At 42.6% G+C, this 18,280-nt stretch overlaps 1 protein-coding gene across 1 annotated transcript in view; it reads left to right on the top strand.

The window, feature by feature from the left end:
- The window catches only part of necab2 (N-terminal EF-hand calcium binding protein 2), a 187,416-nt gene that overhangs the window by 82,321 nt on the left and 86,815 nt on the right, over positions 1-18,280 (top strand). Inside the window, exons 6-7 of the mRNA XM_033635106.2 lie at positions 14,982-15,118; positions 15,534-15,658. Of these exons, the coding sequence (XP_033490997.1) occupies positions 14,982-15,118; positions 15,534-15,658 (262 nt within the window). The remainder of the gene's footprint in view (positions 1-14,981; positions 15,119-15,533; positions 15,659-18,280) is intronic.

Genomic DNA, 18,280 nt, shown 5'->3' with positions numbered 1-18,280 from the left:
TGGCTGCGCAGTAGAAACCTCCACTGGTATTGAGTTACCCCCTACCAACCATTTGCGAGCAGCGCCAATAATAGCGATATCAATTGGCACACACAGCTGTCAACTATGAACCTCAACAGCTTGGACCAGAAAAAAACCCCAGTATAGTAGTTTGCAGCATGAAATCAGTGCCTTTTGAATATCAAAAAGACATTGTGCATTAGACCTAGATAAAATGGCTAATTAACATGCACTGTATATAAGAAGTGAACTTCATTGACATCACCCATTGTTTTGTGGACTACCGTTTCAAGGTCTCGAGTTTAGCATTATGGCTTTCACTATCATGGTGTTTTTGGAGCCAGAAGTGACCACATCTGAACAAGAGGGTGGAGCTGTGGAGGTGAATCTGACTGAAAACCGGAGAGCAGCACCACGTTAGCGACATGTCAATCACAATGTAGCCACATCGTAAGGAATATCCCACTTCATCATCTATTTTACTCTAATTGGGACCATAATTTACAACATGAGCCTCATTTTGTATTAAATAAGACTTGTAACTGACAACTAAGACCAGAAACTCATTGATTAAAATGTTTACTGAGGTAATAAATCAAGTGAGGAGTAGAGTAATTTTCTCATGAATTTGTATACAATCAGACATATTTTTGCAACCAGTGGAGTCACCCCCTGCTGCCCATTGGGAAGAATGTAGGTTTAAGGCACCTCCACAGTGGCTTCACTTTTCAGACCCAGAGATAACTTTTCTTAGCATGAGTAATAAGAGTGACCGAAAGGAAGGAAGAAAGAATAGAGGAAAAAAGCACCAATTACAGAAGCACCCTAACAACACGGGATGGACAACTTTGCACCGAAGCTGATACCAAAAACCTACATAATGCTGTCACATTTGACCTTTTAGGTTAAGTTTTAATTCAATGTTGCATCTTATCTGTCCCATCTGGATCACAATTACAGCGTTTATGACACCTCTGACGACCATTAGCTTAAACATTTTTATTTACTGGCCGTGATTAATTCACAGTTATTTCACCACCTGCTTGCATGTATAGTACAGTACTGTATTCAGATCCCGTACAGAAGATTTGTCCTGTCTGTATCTACCATCTACCCTGTTAGATTTATTTGTTATCCTCTAAGGAGCTACAACTACAAACAGTCGGCACAAAATCCAAGCAGAGAATAGATGCTGATAGTGCAGTGTGTGTGTGTGTGTGTGTGTGTGTCCATGCTCAGGTTAGTGTCCTGCTAATGGACTGGCAGATGTCTCCAGAGGAGAGCCAGCGGGTGGTCAGTCATACTAGACCACCATTAGTGCTTAACCATACACACACAGGCAATGGTATACGTGGCTTAACTCCCTATGGTCAGTGAGTGATGCAGCTGGGATGTCTTCATCACATGACGAGCTAAGATGGTAGGCTACAGTGAAAAAGGATGGGGGCAGAGGAGAATAATAACCAACAGTAACAGTCGAGTGAGTGTGTAAGATTGTGTGTGTGTGTGTGTGTGAGTGCGTGCATGTGTGTACACGCTGACTTAACAAAGCCATAAGACTATGAGAGGGTTTGTGGTTACTGAGGGAGACTGGGAGAATAGAGAAGAGACATTTAAAAGGAATATCTTTCACAGCGTGAGAGGTCTGCTGCTCAGATATCATTTCCTGCATACTGCTAAAACGGTGTTGCTTAGAGACATATTGACTGGGGTTGCTAGGATACCATTTTAATTGGTTGATGTGTGAAGCTGAGGCAGGATTGTGGGGGTTTTCGGAGGTAGCGGGCCAGCCAGGGAGCTGCGCTTGTGCTTCCCAACACATCAAACCTCTGTTATCCTCGCAGATAGAGACCAACTGTAGTGAGACATTGCTGGTTCTGCAGAGACTAAAAGAGAATAAAAGTTGATACCTCCTGAGCTGTGAAATAAAAGAAACACCACCACTGACAACCAACAAAACTTCTTACAGCAGACAATTGCTGCAGTATAAACAACTGTTATTGGCTGCCATGGCAAAAATAAGATCAAACCAATAGAAAGTAATAAAAAATCTAAAAATAGGCCGCTCAGGAAACCTCCAGAGAGCACACCTTGGTAGACTGAAATGTGGGCGTTGTACTGCCTGAAGCTGTTTGAAGACCAGTTGAAAAGAAGTGCATGAGCAGAAAATGCTTACAGGCTACATGTTGGAAACTACAAGCTGTGCAGTCTTTTCTCTTCTCTCTTCTGCAAGTGAGTATGCCCTTCTCTCTCTCGTCTGTCCTTTGCAACTCCTAAGCTGGAGGAACTTGACATGATTGGGAAGAAAGCTCACTATTGCAGCTGTGTCTGTTGTGAGCTCTACAGTTTCTTTTTCACTTGTAGTGGGGTTCCTCTGGTCTGCACCAAGATAACATGATACATTGCTGACTTTTAGTTCTGGTCTGGTTTGTGCTCACTCTGACTTTTCAAATGAGCCACAAGCTGTAAGGTTTAAGTCATATGGGCTGACAGGTAACTCATTCATTGGGGAATTTTTCTGACGTCATACTGCATCATAAGTGCTATGTGGACCCATGTAGGGAAATCAAATTCCAATGACTGATAGTAGGACATGCTACATTTTGCCTTACAATGCACTCAGACCAACTGTAGCTGTGCATGAAAAAATGCAGCTCCCTGACGGCACCAAACCGACTGTAGGCCATTGGTCAATGGCAAGTCGTCGGTAAGTGTCTATTGCCCTAGATTTTGTAGTGTATTCCGCACCGTTAGCACTGGACAGCCCTTTCCAGCAGCTTTTCAGCTTGCACTGGCGATGGAGTCCGTCTGTGAGTGAAATCCCTGATTGGCATCTCAGTGCACAAGCAGAAGTGAGGAAATCAAACAAATGAGGGCATGAGATCTAAACCAACTTGTTATATTAGGTGAGGTTTTATTTCTGTAGCTATTGACCTTTTCAGCAGAAACCGTTTGTAACCATGTTATTATGCAACGGCACACTGTAAATACCAATTGTTCTTTCAATATCAGGTTGTGTTGTTAATGTGCTAACTGAGAAACTTGCGTCTTGAATCTGTCCTGTTGGTCTTCGATTTCCCTTTTTGATTGAGGATTACAGACGCCGCCTGAGAGCTACCTCCTCTCATGCAGGCACAGAACATTGCTAGTTGTCCACTGACTGTCTTGGCGATGTGTTCAAGTGCAGCTTTTTGGCTGAGACACAAGCAATTTGAGGTGAAACAACAGTCTACCGTCATCGAGGTAGCACTGTCTAGCAAAACAGGAAAAAAGTCTCAACATTTTCTAATTTCTAGTTAGATGTGGATGTCAGGATTTTGATTTTTGGTCATTTGGAGTTTTGTTTGATTTTAAATGAAGTCTCTGGTTTCAGAATATGAAACTCTTGTCAGCAAATCCCAACAGTAAATACATCTTTGAAGGTTGTAAGGGCATGATGACAGGCTGTTAACACTTGCCAGCTCCACTCTGGTCCCACTGAGCACCACTCTCCCTCCCTCCCTGAAATTATAAATGGCTTATACTAACAAGGCAGGGTTCTGGACAGTGTGTTTTCCTCTGATTTCATACCTTTGAAGCCATAAGACAGTCCGAACATGTGTCCATTCCTTCAGTAATGGCATTCCTTTTGTCTGTAAGTGTTCACAGATCAAAGAATCAAAACGGCTTTTAACCCAAGTTGTAAATATTGTTGTGTGAAGACCATTGCTTTGTAACTGTTTGCTAACCTTTGTTCAAACCGTGCAACATAAAAAGTAGTTTCTTATCTTCTTTCCTGTCGTTGAGTATGCTTGTCACTTTGCTGGCTACAAAATAAAGGGTTATCAAGCTTTTCTGTGTATTTCTCTCCAAGAGATACCCATGTAAAAACCCCTTCTGTGCGTTGTTGGCCTACATAGTTACACCTCTGAGTAACAGCACCTTCGCACTACATTACCCACCTATCCAGAGATGTCGCAGCCAACTCTCCCTGACCTGAAAACAGGAGAGGGAGAGTTGGCTGAGAGGTGGATGGGTGCCAAATGTGACATCTGTAGCCCACGATCTTACCTTTTCAACCATTCACAAGGGACACTGAGGAGAAACCGTCGCCATCTAGCATCTTTGCCTGAACCAGAGCCTCAGGTTGAAAATCAACATGAGTACCTACCTGACACTTCTGTACCAGCTAGTTCAGGAACAGTGAAGTCTGCTGTAAAGTCTCAGAGTACACCTGGCAACACTGGAACAAGGTCAGGGAGAAAAATGATAGAACCACAGAGACCAAATGAGAGAAGTAAATATAGTTTACTGAGAGAAGAAAACACAGTGAAAGGTTTTATGTCATATAAGAAACTATGAAGTGAGGGTCGGGGTATGTGGGTAGATTTTTCAATGGAGTGGTTTATTTTCTGATCTAAATATGGTGCAAGAAAAACTCCCCTCCTCCTCTCCTCTCCTCTCCTCTCCTTTCAGAACTGAGTGAGGTGACTTGATTTCTTTCCAGTGAGACTGATCAAGCTCCTTCAGGCTAAGCTGAGGGATATAGGGAATTATCAGTGGATCAATACTAACACTTACATCTCCTCTCCCACCCGTCAGCAAGGGTCAGCTTGCAGCGCCTTTAGAATGCCTCCCGCTTGACACACCAGTACTTGTCCTTGCACAATGGGAATGCTATTGTGACATTTTTAGTCTTAACAGCACTACAATCACAATTATATGACCTCAGTCAGTATTCTTGATTTGGGGACCATGCAAGAAGGAGAGATTTTAAACATATTAAAGTAATATATCACATACAATACTTTACATTCAGCCGTTGAAGCTTGAATTACATAGTGCACTATGCATTTTCTGTTGCTGTGTATTTTTGATTGATTTGTTTGGGAATGCCATCAGGCAAATTTGAGAACAGTCCCTGGAAGATTTCTTAACTCCATCTGTGTGACATTATCAGCCTACATATCAGTCACATCCACCCCTCCACTAAGCCTCTGTAGCTTCATCTGTGAGGCTGAAGATGGAATAATTTCCCCTAACTAGACCAACCTCTATAATCACTGATTACCACCTACAACTCCCTGTAATCAGCCACCGCCATCTTATCAGAAAACTGTGTGTGTGTGGGTGTGTGTGTGTGTGTGTGTGTGTGTGCCCTTCAGGGGAATGCAATGCTATACATGTGCTGCTGTGTAGGTGGATGATAATGAGGAGATTTGTTGTTAACCTTAAGAATAAAGGAAGAAAATACATGCAATCTCAAAGAAACACACTCACAGGCACTCAACACACCCTCATAGACTTAGTGACCTTGCTGGCTCGGTCAGTTACTTCTACCAGATTGAATTTTTCAGATCTCATAAACATTACGTCACTGCCTTTTTCCTACACTTTCTGTGGGGCATATTGCAGCTCCGTATGTGCTGCCTGTGTGTGCTACTTCCAGTGATGCCTTTGGTGTGAAAATATGTACAATAACAACAATGTTGTTTCCTGTACGTGTGATAAAGTCTGGTGAGCTCTGTCATCGATCTTCACACAAAGCAATATAGCCTATGTGTGCATCTAGCATCACTACATACATGCAGTCTTACCAGTGTCCACCCACACACTACTCTCAGCCATCACTGGTAAATATGTTTAAGGTACATCCTGGGAGAATAATTCTGTAGGACGTGTATCGTTTGCTTTTTCCCTTTTCTTCTTTTTTTTGTGTTTTCTTTGTTGTTTTTTGTGTTGTCTGCTTTTTGAATATACCCTGATTTTGCACTATAACACTTAAATTAACAAGCACACACACTCATTTCTCCTGCCTTGAACTCACATCCACAAACACATACAAATCTGATCAGATAGATGAACAGACACACAAACACACTTGCAGGTACTAACAATAAAACACACTGCAGCTAATCACCGGGCTGCGTTCGGGGAGCCAGCGGAGAGAGACAGTGTATCTCCTCCCGGGTCAGTGATCTGTGTGAATTATAGATCACAGCTTTTCTATCCCCGGTTTTGTAGCGGTGCCCATGGGACACACTCGGCAGAGGGAGAGAGGGTGTGATGATAGACACATACAAGAAGGACAGAGGGAAAGAAAATGAGAGGAGAGGAAGACAGGGTGAACTGTGGAGCAATTTTATTAATTACATATATAATTTCACACCACACAGCCTTTCTTCTTCTTCTTCTTTTTTTTTTATAAGGCGCACTGCATTTTTGAATCAGTCCACTGCAGTTTGAATGTTCTGCTGATGCTGGATTCCTTACTTCTCAGAAGCAAAGTTTGATCTAAAACTGGACAAAGTGGGCAACTGCCCTGGGTCCTTAAACCACTCAAGTGCAGGCAAGGCCTTAGGTCCTACTTTATTGCCTGATCTTGAGGCCCTGTCTTGTGGAGGATCTATGTGTATACCATGGGTGTAAAAAAAAAAAAAAAAAGTGGATACAGCTTTGGAGGTGGAGCTGCATTCATTCTTATGAAAGTTGCTCAGTGGTGCCTGAAGCACAAAAAGTTCAACTGCTTCATATAAAATTACCCTGATGATTGGCACTGCTTCCGCACTGTGTGGCCCATAGAGCAGGTGCTGTAGTGACTTCCACCTGCTACTTGAATGGGGATAAATTTATTTAAGCGTGCTGCTCTTTTAGACTTTCCAAATATTAATCAGCCTGAATGGATCAAATTCTCATATTGAAATTATTAAAATGTATTTACTGATTTACAGACATCTCTTTCACTATGAAAGTCAATGGGAAAGTCTTCAAGGGCCACATGGCATCACGTGACAGTGTAATTACAGTTTGGCCACTGTGGAAATTGGCTTCAAGGCCCAATGTACTTCCTAGGGGCCTGGTGTAGACCTTATCATTTCAGTGTTATGCTTATATGTTTCCTATTCCTCGGGGTCTTTCACTGAACTATGACACAGGAAAACTGGGGCCCAGTGGTATTCCAGCATAGAAAAATGGTATAATTGGGACAGAGAGTGTTAGACCAGATGGTAAAGAGGGGGTCTGTTTAGCAATTTCTCCTTTGGGAATTTCTGGCAGGTTGACGACAAAGGCTCAGAATGCTTTGTCCACCATTGTTCAGTTATGATCTTACCCCTCAATTTCAGAAGAAGAAACGTTAGGGCTTTCCTGCAGAGGCATGCAACAGCAAGGCAGTAGTTTTAGTTATTCATGGATTTAAAGCCAATATATGTAGAATTATCAGGCTGTTCTCATGCACCGTTCTCATATTTTCCTTCAAAAAGTAATGCACTATAATACAATAATAATATAACACACCCATGTGACCAACATGCTGATGCGAGTAAAGACAGAATTATTCCATGTGAGAAGGCAGGTTCACAAAACACCAGACTTTCCAGGAAACCGGTGTTCGGAACCAAGTGAACTTTAGCCCTGTTTCCACCGAGCAGTACGGTACAGTTCAGCTCAGTTCGGTACGCATTTTTTTCTGTTTCCACTAGGAACAGTTGTGGATGGTACCAATGAAACTGTCACCGCTCTGTTGGAGTACCTAGCACATACAGTACAGGCCAAAAGTTTGGACACACCTTCTCATTCAATGCGTTTTCTTTATTTTCATGACTATTTACATTGTAGATTCTCACTGAAGGCATCAAAACTATGAATGAACACATGTGGAGTTATGTACTTAACAAAAAAAGGTGAAATAACTGAAAACATGTCTAGTTTCTTCAAAATAGCCACCCTTTGCTCTGATTACTGCTTTGCACACTCTTGGCATTCTCTCCATGAGCTTCAAGAGGTAGTCACCTGAAATGGTTTTCCAACAGTCTTGAAGGAGTTCCCAGGGGTGTTTAGCACTTGTTGGCCCCTTTGCCTTCACTCTGCGGTCCAGCTCACCCCAAACCATCTTGATTGGGTTCAGGTCCGGTGACTGTGGAGGCCAGGTCATCTGCCGCAGCACTCCATCACTCTCCTTCTTGGTCAAATAGCCCTCACACAGCCTGGAGGTGTGTTTGGGGTCATTGTCCTGTTGAAAAATAAATGATCGTCCAACTAAACGCAAACCGGATGGGATGGCATGTCGCTGCAGGATGCTGTGGTAGCCATGCTGGTTCAGTGTGCCTTCAATTTTGAATAAATCCCCAACAGTGTCACCAGCAAAACACCCCCACACCATCACACCTCCTCCTCCATGCTTCACAGTGGGAACCAGGCATGTGGAATCCATCCGTTCACCTTTTCTGCGTCTCACAAAGACACGGCGGTTGGAACCAAAGATCTCAAATTTGGACTCATCAGACCAAAGCACAGATTTCCACTGGTCTAATGTCCATTCCTTGTGTTTCTTGGCCCAAACAAATCTCTTCTGCTTGTTGCCTCTCCTTAGCAGTGGTTTCCTAGCAGCTATTTGACCATGAAGGCCTGATTCACGCAGTCTCCTCTTAACAGTTGTTCTAGAGATGGGTCTGCTGCTAGAACTCTGTATGGCATTCATCTGGTCTCTGATCTGAGCTGCTGTTAACTTGCGATTTCCGAGGCTGGTGACTCGGATGAACTTATCCTCAGAAGCAGAGGTGACTCTTGGTCTTCCTTTCCTGGGTCGGTCCTCATGTGTGCCAGTTTCGTTGTAGCACTTGATGGTTTTTGCGACTCCACTTGGGGACACATTTAAATTTTTTGCAATTTTCCAGACTGACTGACCTTCATTTCTTAAAGTAATGATGGCCACTCGTTTTTCTTTAGTTAGCTGATTGGTTCTTGCCATAATATGAATTTTAACAGTTGTCCAATAGGGCTGTCGGCTGTGTATTAACCTGACTTCTGCACAACACAACTGATGGTCCCAACCCCATTGATAAAGCAAGAAATTCCACTAATTAACCCTGATAAGGCACACCTGTGAAGTGGAAACCATTTCAGGTGACTACCTCTTGAAGCTCATGGAGAGAATGCCAAGAGTGTGCAAAGCAGTAATCAGAGCAAAGGGTGGCTATTTTGAAGAAACTAGAATATAAAACATGTTTTCAGTTATTTCACCTTTTTTTGTTAAGTACATAACTCCACATGTGTTCATTCATAGTTTTGATGCCTTCAGTGAGAATCTACAATGTAAATAGTCATGAAAATAAAGAAAACGCATTGAATGAGAAGGTGTGTCCAAACTTTTGGCCTGTACTGTAGATCTGGTACTAAAAAGTGGAGCTGTGAAAACTTAAGTCTGTTGATTGGTCAATATCGGACAGTCACTGTTTCTCAAGGCTGAGTTGTGGCTGGTTTTGAGGGTTATATAACCACTGTTCATACAGTAAACTGTAGCTATAAAATGAAAGGATGTTTTGATGCCTCATGCAGCAGCTGGAGTCGGAGAAAAAATGTATTTAATTCACCGGGCCCACTGCCGGCAAATTTTAAGGTGGAACAATTACTTGTTAAGTTACTCAATGCATGAGTTGACAACGTGAATCTATCAGCACACATTAGTTTCAATGTGTCAGCTTTGACAATTCTCTTAGTTTTTATGACAGACACTTTAAGTCATGAGTGGATTTCAAGTGTTTATAATTATATGTATTAATTTCAACCAGGAAGGCATGATCCCAGTCCTCACTCGGAGAAAAAAAAAGTGTTGCAGAGTGTTGGCTCAGGCAACACTAAACCCCTGAGCTTGCCTCAGAAGGACTAAATACACAAACCTGCTATTTTTATATATCTTATAGAGAGAGACTCTCACTGTAGCCTATTTTACTTTGTTGATAAAATGTTGGCGTGCAACCGTGGCCTGTGGATGATAAACAAGGTGCAGACTTCCATCTGTGTCATCAGTAATGAGGAAATACGGTGAGTGCTGGACGGAACAGTAAGCGACAACAACCCAGTACTGTTTGCGGTGGAAACACTAGGGTCTTGGTACCCTGTCTGAAGGGTTACTTATGGTTGCAAAGGTACCATACCGAAAGTGTTTGGTGGAAACGAGGCTTTTGAATCACTCTAAGATACATCATCACTATTTTTCTTTTCATAAACCTAACCTACATAACACACAATAAGTATGTTACGTCATTTTTAGGCGCTACTCATTAAATAACATACTACATGTTGTATGAGGATAGGTAGCCTGAGTGGGCGGAAGTTTGCCGCAGAGGTCAGCCTCTCATTGGGCGGAACGAGCCACCCGCCAAGGTCCCGCCCTACCACCTCCAGTTGTGTAGCAGTTTTCAACCATTTTCAACATGTCCTTTACTAACTTTTGCAGTGTTTGGTCTTGTGGGGATGTAGCCATTTTTCTGCCATGGTTCGCGTCCTGTAGGCGATATTTTTGTGGCCGTGTTACACCAAAACCTGTTTCCCCCCAGCAATATTTTTTTTTTTTTTTTTTAAAGATATGTTTTTAGGCATTTTTGCCTTTAATGTATAGGACAGCCAAGTGTGAAGGGGAGAGAGAGAGAGGGGGATGACATGCAGCAAAGGACCACAGGCTGGACTCGAACCCGGGCCGCTGCGGCAACAGCCTTGTAGGGGCGCCTGCTCTACCATTAAGCCACCGACACCCCCTGGTAGTGGCTTTTATATATATATATGTTGACTCCAGGTGCATAATTGGTCAAACAGTTATAGTCAGCAATCGTGCACACACGCAAATACACGCACTGTATAGTACATGTACAGTGTAAGAGTCTACACATCCTTTCACTTTTCTTTAAACAGGTGAGATTAACATCTAAATCAGTGCAGAAGACAATTAGGGATGGTAGTGTTTATCCAGCCAGCTAAAGATGTGATGCAGTCTGCTTCTAGACTTCCACATTAAATATATCACTACTCAAAGGTCACAACACGCTCACACACGCCTACACATAGGGTGACACATATGGAGTGGCACATTAAGGTGACCACAGCATCAATATACACAAGGGAAATATAGTGCAATATCTGGTACAGTTACTGTCTCTTTGTTTCATTGTATTTTTTCAAATACATGTTGGTGTGTATGCTGCATAACACTGTAGTGAAAAATATCAGCATGCTCAATAAATTGCATGCTGTATCAAGAATCTATCAGCATTTTCTTATTTAATGACTTAGTGCCCATAATGAACTTATAATGCATTCATAATTTCCTCAAGAAGACTGCCAAAATTCCTATTTATCATTTCTGTGTATTCAGATATGCATCCCACTTTGGTAATTGAATCTCAGCTTGAAGTTTCATTGAGTGAATCTGAGTCATTAGTGTGTCATCAGTGCTTCTTGGGTAAAATGGCAAATAAAAATGGCACAAGCCTAAAATTTATAATTATAGTGATTGGTTGTATTACAGATTGGTGTGTGTGTTTTGCTCTCTGAGTGGAGCCAGAACAAGCTGATTTGACAATTCCACACATGAGCCGATGAGGATGTGTGTTTGCATGTTTGAGTGCATGCATGTTTTTTGTGCGGACATGTGTGTATGTGTGTGAAAACCATTGACTGTGATAATGGAAGTCAATACAGCCTGTGTGATTCGGCGTCCTGTGGGAGAGTTTGTCTTTGATTAGAGCCCGGCAGATAATGGCTGAGTGCACAGGAACCTTAATTGTCTCCCTGAATCACTGCACTGTGACATGACCGACTGACTCCTCTCTCCTGAGTACATACAGTAGTCAATTATGGCCTGGCATTTCTTAGTAAGGTTTTCATGTGTTATTCTAAAACATCTTTGGCCATAGAGGGATACTTTGTCAATTTTCAACCAGCTTTGTATCATGACAGTGTGGCTAGTATGTGTAAATGAACTGTGGTAAACTTCTCACCAGCGCCCAGATCTCCCTGAACTCTCAGCTCAGCTTTTTGCTGGCTCCGGGGATGTTGTTCAAACTACAGATTGTACTTCTGCTTTTTTATATGCCCACCACCACAAATACAAAGACTATACAAGTGAATAGAGAGGCCCACCCCTCTCTTTCTCTCTCTCAAACTCAGACCAAACTCCATTCAAACTGTAACATCTAAGTGCTGATCAAATACAAACCAAGATTATGTTAGAGTATTGCCTGTTTCTCAACCTAAATGTCTTCAGAAACATATTTTAGTGCACTGTTTGGCTGTGATATGAGAATTTGTGAACAGAAAGTAGGCAACACACTGTTTCCTGTAGGGTTGGGTCGGTTCTCGGTAATATCAATTAGGTTCGGTACTCCGTCTTGGACCGTTTTTTTTTTTTTTTTTTGAGACCGACCGGACCGCATACTCGTGCGGAACGTAAGCGGAGCGGACTACGCAGAGGTCCGCCCGGTAAAAGTGGACGTCCGCGCAAAGCACGACCGTGCGGACTCCGCTCTGCGCACCAGTGTCACACAAAAGACTGTTCGGTATGTATTTTTCACATCGTGGGGATTTTTCACAGATATTTTTACAGGGAGTCCGCTCCGCTTATAGTACGCCCGAGTCTGTGAGCACCTGTGTCTGCCTCTTCGCCAAGCGCACAGCGAACAGGAGAGAGAGGGGGGTGGGGATGGGGCGGGGACTGAGCTAGGGGGTGCGAGCGCGCATGCGCCGAGGCCTCTACTGTAGCCTGGGGAGTCGATAATGGGGGACAATTTAGTCTCAAAGAAATCAAAGAATGCACCACTATGGCAACACTTTGGCTTTGAGCCAGACGAAGGAGGCAACCCTTGTTTGCACTGATTGAGTAAGCTGCAAAATTTATTTGTCAGGAATAAAAGAAACAACTTGTTACTGTCACTCTGTGTCACCCTTTTTATTTTTAAATGAGTCAATTGCGCCCCCAAGTGGCGAAAACCCGGTATTACCGACTTGATACGTTTTTTTTTTTTTTTTTTTTTTAGAAAAACCTGACCGTTTTTTTTTTTTTTTTCCCTCATATCGACCCAACCCTAGTTTCTGTATTGAAAAAATGGAGTTGGAAAAAAATGAGATCAAAAGGTAAAACTGAGCAGCTCTGACTAAATATGGTAAGATTCTGTTACTGTGTTGGCTGTTTTTTGCCTTAAATGTTTTAAGACACGTTAAAGCCTCTCAGCCTCCTGTCACTATACCATAGGCCCTACGCAGCCTCCAGCAAGCGCCACTGACCCAGGCTGCGCTCTGCTCCTCCGCGAGTGAACCAGAGGGAAGGTGGGAGGTCAACAGGGCCCATGTCCACAGCCGAGGGCCCTGTTGGCTTTCCTCCAGTGTCTACATACCTCTGGATGTGGAGCTGTGGATTTTACCTTCTTTATTTTTTGCAGGGAATCCATCCCCCTGCTCACCAAACATTTCTTCACTATGATTGGATGAACATTTTGTGCTCTTGCCAGTCACAGCACAGAAGGGCGTGACAAGGCACAGCATGCTTGTGGGAAAAAAATCCCCAACTAGGGCTATTTCATCCCATTACCAAATGTTTGAAAGGGCAACTTTTTATGGTTATATTAAAGCTATTGTGTTGTACACCGCTAGGGACGTAATTTAGGAAATGCTCCTCAGAGGGTAGAAACATACTACCTATGTCGTCAAATAGGTTGGAGGACTTTTTGTGCAGTTTACATTGATAACGATGGCAGATGAACCACTCACTATTTATTTTAAATAAATTTCAAACAAACAGAGGCAGAGGAAATGAGCATGCTCATTTCAAGCCAGTGACTGTCAACTTTTCGGCTGAAATACCAACTGTCGTAGCAGATTTTATCACCTGCAGCTAGCGAAATAAGCTAATGCATCGTGACTAGGCCAAAATATATATGCTGTGTTTTTAATCCACTCTTTATAATTTTGCTCTTGTGTTTGTGATTTTGGAAAGACTGAAAAAAGGAACAGCTCTCCAAACTCTACAGCCTCGTGCACACAGTTTTAACATGAGGAGAAACCCAAAGCTTGACAGGCCTTCTGTGCCCATAGATACGGTTGCTAGGCTATGATTGGATGGTCACTGCTCGGGGGAGGTGTTTTTTAAGCGAACAGTCAAATCCCTGAATAATTAAAAGGTGGCAGTGATAAGGTCATTAGAGTTTAAGCAGGCACTCCGGTCTTATCTGAAACAGCCAACTCCTCTGACAGTTCACCATGTACACACTGTCAGCAGTGCACCTAAGAGACTCTTTGATGCTGTCACCAGCACGTCATTTCTTTTTCATTCCATCTCTTCGATTAAGTCTTGCTCAGGTGAACAAACTTCAAACTTTACACATTTAGAGGTTTTGAATTGATTTCCCCTCAAGGTATCATTGTGGAAGTTATGACAATTTAAAACAGGTCTATGAAAATGATAGATTACCTATAGATCAATACGCTGAGAGCTGAATGTTGTATGAGCTACAATGCTCCATTTGACTTTGGGAGTCAGTATGGTTTGGAGTAGTGATTGAGGCTGACAACTGAAGACAGGATCAATTTCTGGGCTTTCTTTCTTTCTTTCTTTCTTTTGTCATAATGCTGTTGTGTTTAATAAGGTGGATAACATTTCAGTCTGGCCTTGTGTTGTTCCTGCTGAATCTGAAACAATATACAGTAAAACCACAAAACAGCACTTTTGATTCCCCTCGGGCCAGGCTTTAAGCTCAAACTAAAAGGTTTTTAAGGTTTGAAACAAACTTTCAGGCTAGAGTCCTAACAGTGTATCGGGGGGAGACTTGGAGGGAACAGAGGTAGAAATTGAGGAGAGAGTGAGGGAAAGGAGAGGGAGAAGAGTTAAAGATACTAGTCTATTTTTACTTGTTATTTTTGCCTCCCCGCACGCTCCCTGTCCAATAAACCCTTCGACCGTCAAATGGATGCAAGGAAGGAACTCAGAGAGATTTGTGCTGGAAAATCTTTTCAGAGGAGTGAAAGGAACAGAGCAACAAGAGAGGCTGTGCTGTGATATGTGAAAGACAAAGGATAAAGGAAAAGACAATACTTTTTTTTTTTTTTTCAAAATAAAGTCTTTTTATGGATATCTTGGTATTAAAACCTTTGACAGAAAGTCTCGCTTTTAGTTTCAAATGAGCTTTATAAGTGACATACTCGATCAGCCTTTTTATCCCCTTCTGTTTCCCCAGGTTTATGAGAGAGGAACCAATGTGGAGCAGTTTGTAACCCGTTTCCTGCTGAAGGAATCAGCCAATCAGATCCAGTCTCTCCTGAGCTCTGTTGAGAGTGCCGTGGACGCTATTGATGAGCAGCACAGCCAATCAGGGTGAGCCAGGCTGTTATGTGTGAAATTGGGAATCCATGTGTGCGTGCGTGTGTGTGTGTGTGTGTGTGTGTGGTCATAATGGAAACCAGGCAGTGTTTCAAGCACAAATCATTTCTAGTTAAAACATCTGTCACTCACACACCCACACATACACACCCACACACACACACACACACACACACACACACACACAAACAGGTTTTCATCTTCTTTATACAATTTTCATCATCTATCTTTCCCGTATTCTTCTTCCTTATTCCCTGTGGATCCTTCCGTCAACCATCCTAATTCCGTTATTATTCTTCCCCCGCTCTCTCTTTCTCCTTCCTTCGCCCATCCACAATCCCACACTATTTTTCTCATCATCTAATTCTCTTTTATACCCTTCTCTTTCCTCCCTCTCGCTGCTTTCCAGTCACCTACCTGCCAAGGTGAGTCCTCGGATGTCAGAGAGGCGCAACGAAAACACCATCCCTGACTATCCCCCCAACAACAGAGTCAGTGCCAGGGAGGCTGTCAGGACCATCAACACTGCTTCAGGTGACAAATAACACACACACACACACACACACACACACACATATACACCCTGCAGCACCCCCTCAGTATTCATGGTTGGGGGCCATCCGTCATGCGCTTGTACTGTATGATTAGCCTCATATCCCAACCTTTAGTGACGGGGACAACACTCTGGGTGAGCAGAAATCAAACTCTGGCTGCCACTCAGCAGTTTTTCATCCTCTCTCTCACACACATACACACACACACACTCTCTCATCCCTTCGAGATTTATTTTCCATTGTAAAAGACCTCAATCAGTCACCTGCACAGGTTTGATGCAGCGTTCCTGCAGCAGTCAGGGCAGCACAGATTAAGTGGTGGAGAAAGAGGGAGCAGGGTTTGCAGAAGGGAGAGGTGAAGAAAGAGAAGAAGTCGAGGATGAGGGGACAAAAAATGGAAAGAAGGCTGAGGAAGCAAAGGTACGACGGAGTATTAGGGCCACATTGAAGAAAAAAAATTCAGAGATTTCGAGAATAAAGTCAAATATTACGAGAAAAAACTCGTAATATTTCGAGAATAAAGTCATAACTGAGAAAAAGTCATAATATTACGAGAATAAAGTCGTAATTTAACGAGATTAAAGTCATAATATTATGAGAATAAATGTTAAGTTCCGGTTTTGTTTGAACCCCAAAGCAGATACTGATGCAGGTAAGTAACAAAAAAAAAGGTTTATTAATAACACGAAAAAACAAAAGAGCAGGCAGTGGAGGCAGGGAGCTGGCTGGCTCGTAGAATATTCACCGAAGGATGGATTGAAAAAACTCAGGCACACTGTGAGGCACAAAGGACGACCTGAGCACAACAGGAAAAAACCACAGGTAAGTTCAAAAGAACTCTAGCAACACTAGAAGAACAGGCAGCAAAAATACGGCTATGCAACAAGTTGATCACAAGATACAAAATGTAAGAACACAGAGCTCTACCGAACATGACGGAATTATCTGGCAGCATAGTGAAGTGAAGACCAGGCTTTTGTAGACAGGAAGATGAGGTGAGTGAAGACAGGTGTGCCTCATCTGCTGCTGCAGGAGAGGCCAGCCACACCCCCTGACACACACATGCACTGCAGAACAGAAAAGAGGGGAGGGAGAGAGAGCAAACACAAAAACATACCACAGGAACCAAAATCATCACAATAAAGTCGTAATTTAACGAGATTAAAGTCGTAATATTTCGAGAATAAAGTCATAATATTACGAAAATAAAGTCATAATATTACGAGAATAAAGTCTTAATTTAACGAGATTAAAGTCGTAATATTTCGAGAATAAAGTCGTAGTTTTTAAGGAAATAACCAACAACAAACAGAATATCAGATTGTCTTTCATGCCGTTGTAAGTAACCTACTTAATTAGGTTCGGGAACCGGCACCGTGCCGGTTCTGTGTCAGTCGAAAGTCCGGGCCCAACTCTGCCACTGATTGGCCAGTCTGACATCCTTCATAATACATATAGAACGTTAGTGAAACACATAGGCCTCACAGAAACATGCATTGGTTTGGGGACAAGTTAGTGGTCACGTTACTCGTTCCACAGGTGAAGGACCCCGGACACATAGCCTACAGTAAATACACCACACCAGTTGTAGCCTAAGTAACTTTTAACATACGTGAGTCTTTGTGACTCTTGACTCTTGTCCCATAACTAGGGGACCCCCTAACCCCTAACGCATGTTTCTGTTTCACTAACGATATTTTCACCCCATTAAGTCACATCCTATTATTTCCTCTGAAAACCTAACGTTACAGCAGCCTACAAGCATGCTGTGTCAATAAATCAGCTCAGACACTGTTAGAAATGTAGTATTTAGCCTAATAACATCATGCTACAGCAGTAATAACGTCAGCTTTAGTCAAATGGCTCTAGCTCTCCCGGTAAATGTCATAAACTCTGGACACATTTTCCCTGTATGCTGACATGATAATGGCCGCGTTTCCCAGATCGCTCTTAGCTTAAGAAGATCTTTCACTAAGAAGGAGTTGTAAGATCGAGCTGACCCACTCTTAACAGTCTTCTTAGCCACCAAACGCTCACAGATCCAGCCGCGGCAGGCACATTAATATTACACTAGCCTAAGCAAGGAGATGTTGAAACAGTGATGGAGACAGTGATGCAGACAGTGGTGGGTGATTGATGTGCCTGACATCGATTGATTTAGAGTTTCAGCACCGCGGTAGTGGCCAGCTCCTGTTAAGATATAAACAGAATGAAAGTGGACAAGGTAATTACAGAACTTGTCTTGAGAAATAGCTTTCAAATTGAATCAGAGATTAAATGCATTTTCAATAGAGGCAACTTTTTAAATTAGGTTATTGCTTTCTTTTCACTTTCTGCATCCATTTAAGATTTTACTTGAGATCACTCTTTAAGAAACTCTTAACAGGAGCTGGTCACTACCGCGGCGCTGAAACTAAATCAATCGATGTCAGGCACATCGATCACCCACCACTTCATCAGCCATAAGTCACACACATACTTATTTTTCGTCTTATTATTATTTTTCTTCCGCCAGATTTCGGTGCGTAACTTGTGCCACAGCTCACACAGGGTCTTCATAAAACAGAGATTCAAGATTCAATATGCACAGTAAGGACACGTG

Source organism: Epinephelus lanceolatus, chromosome 5 (genome assembly GCF_041903045.1).
Source record: "Epinephelus lanceolatus isolate andai-2023 chromosome 5, ASM4190304v1, whole genome shotgun sequence".
NCBI lineage: Eukaryota > Metazoa > Chordata > Actinopteri > Perciformes > Serranidae > Epinephelus > Epinephelus lanceolatus.
This window is presented reverse-complemented; position numbering and strand designations above follow the sequence as displayed.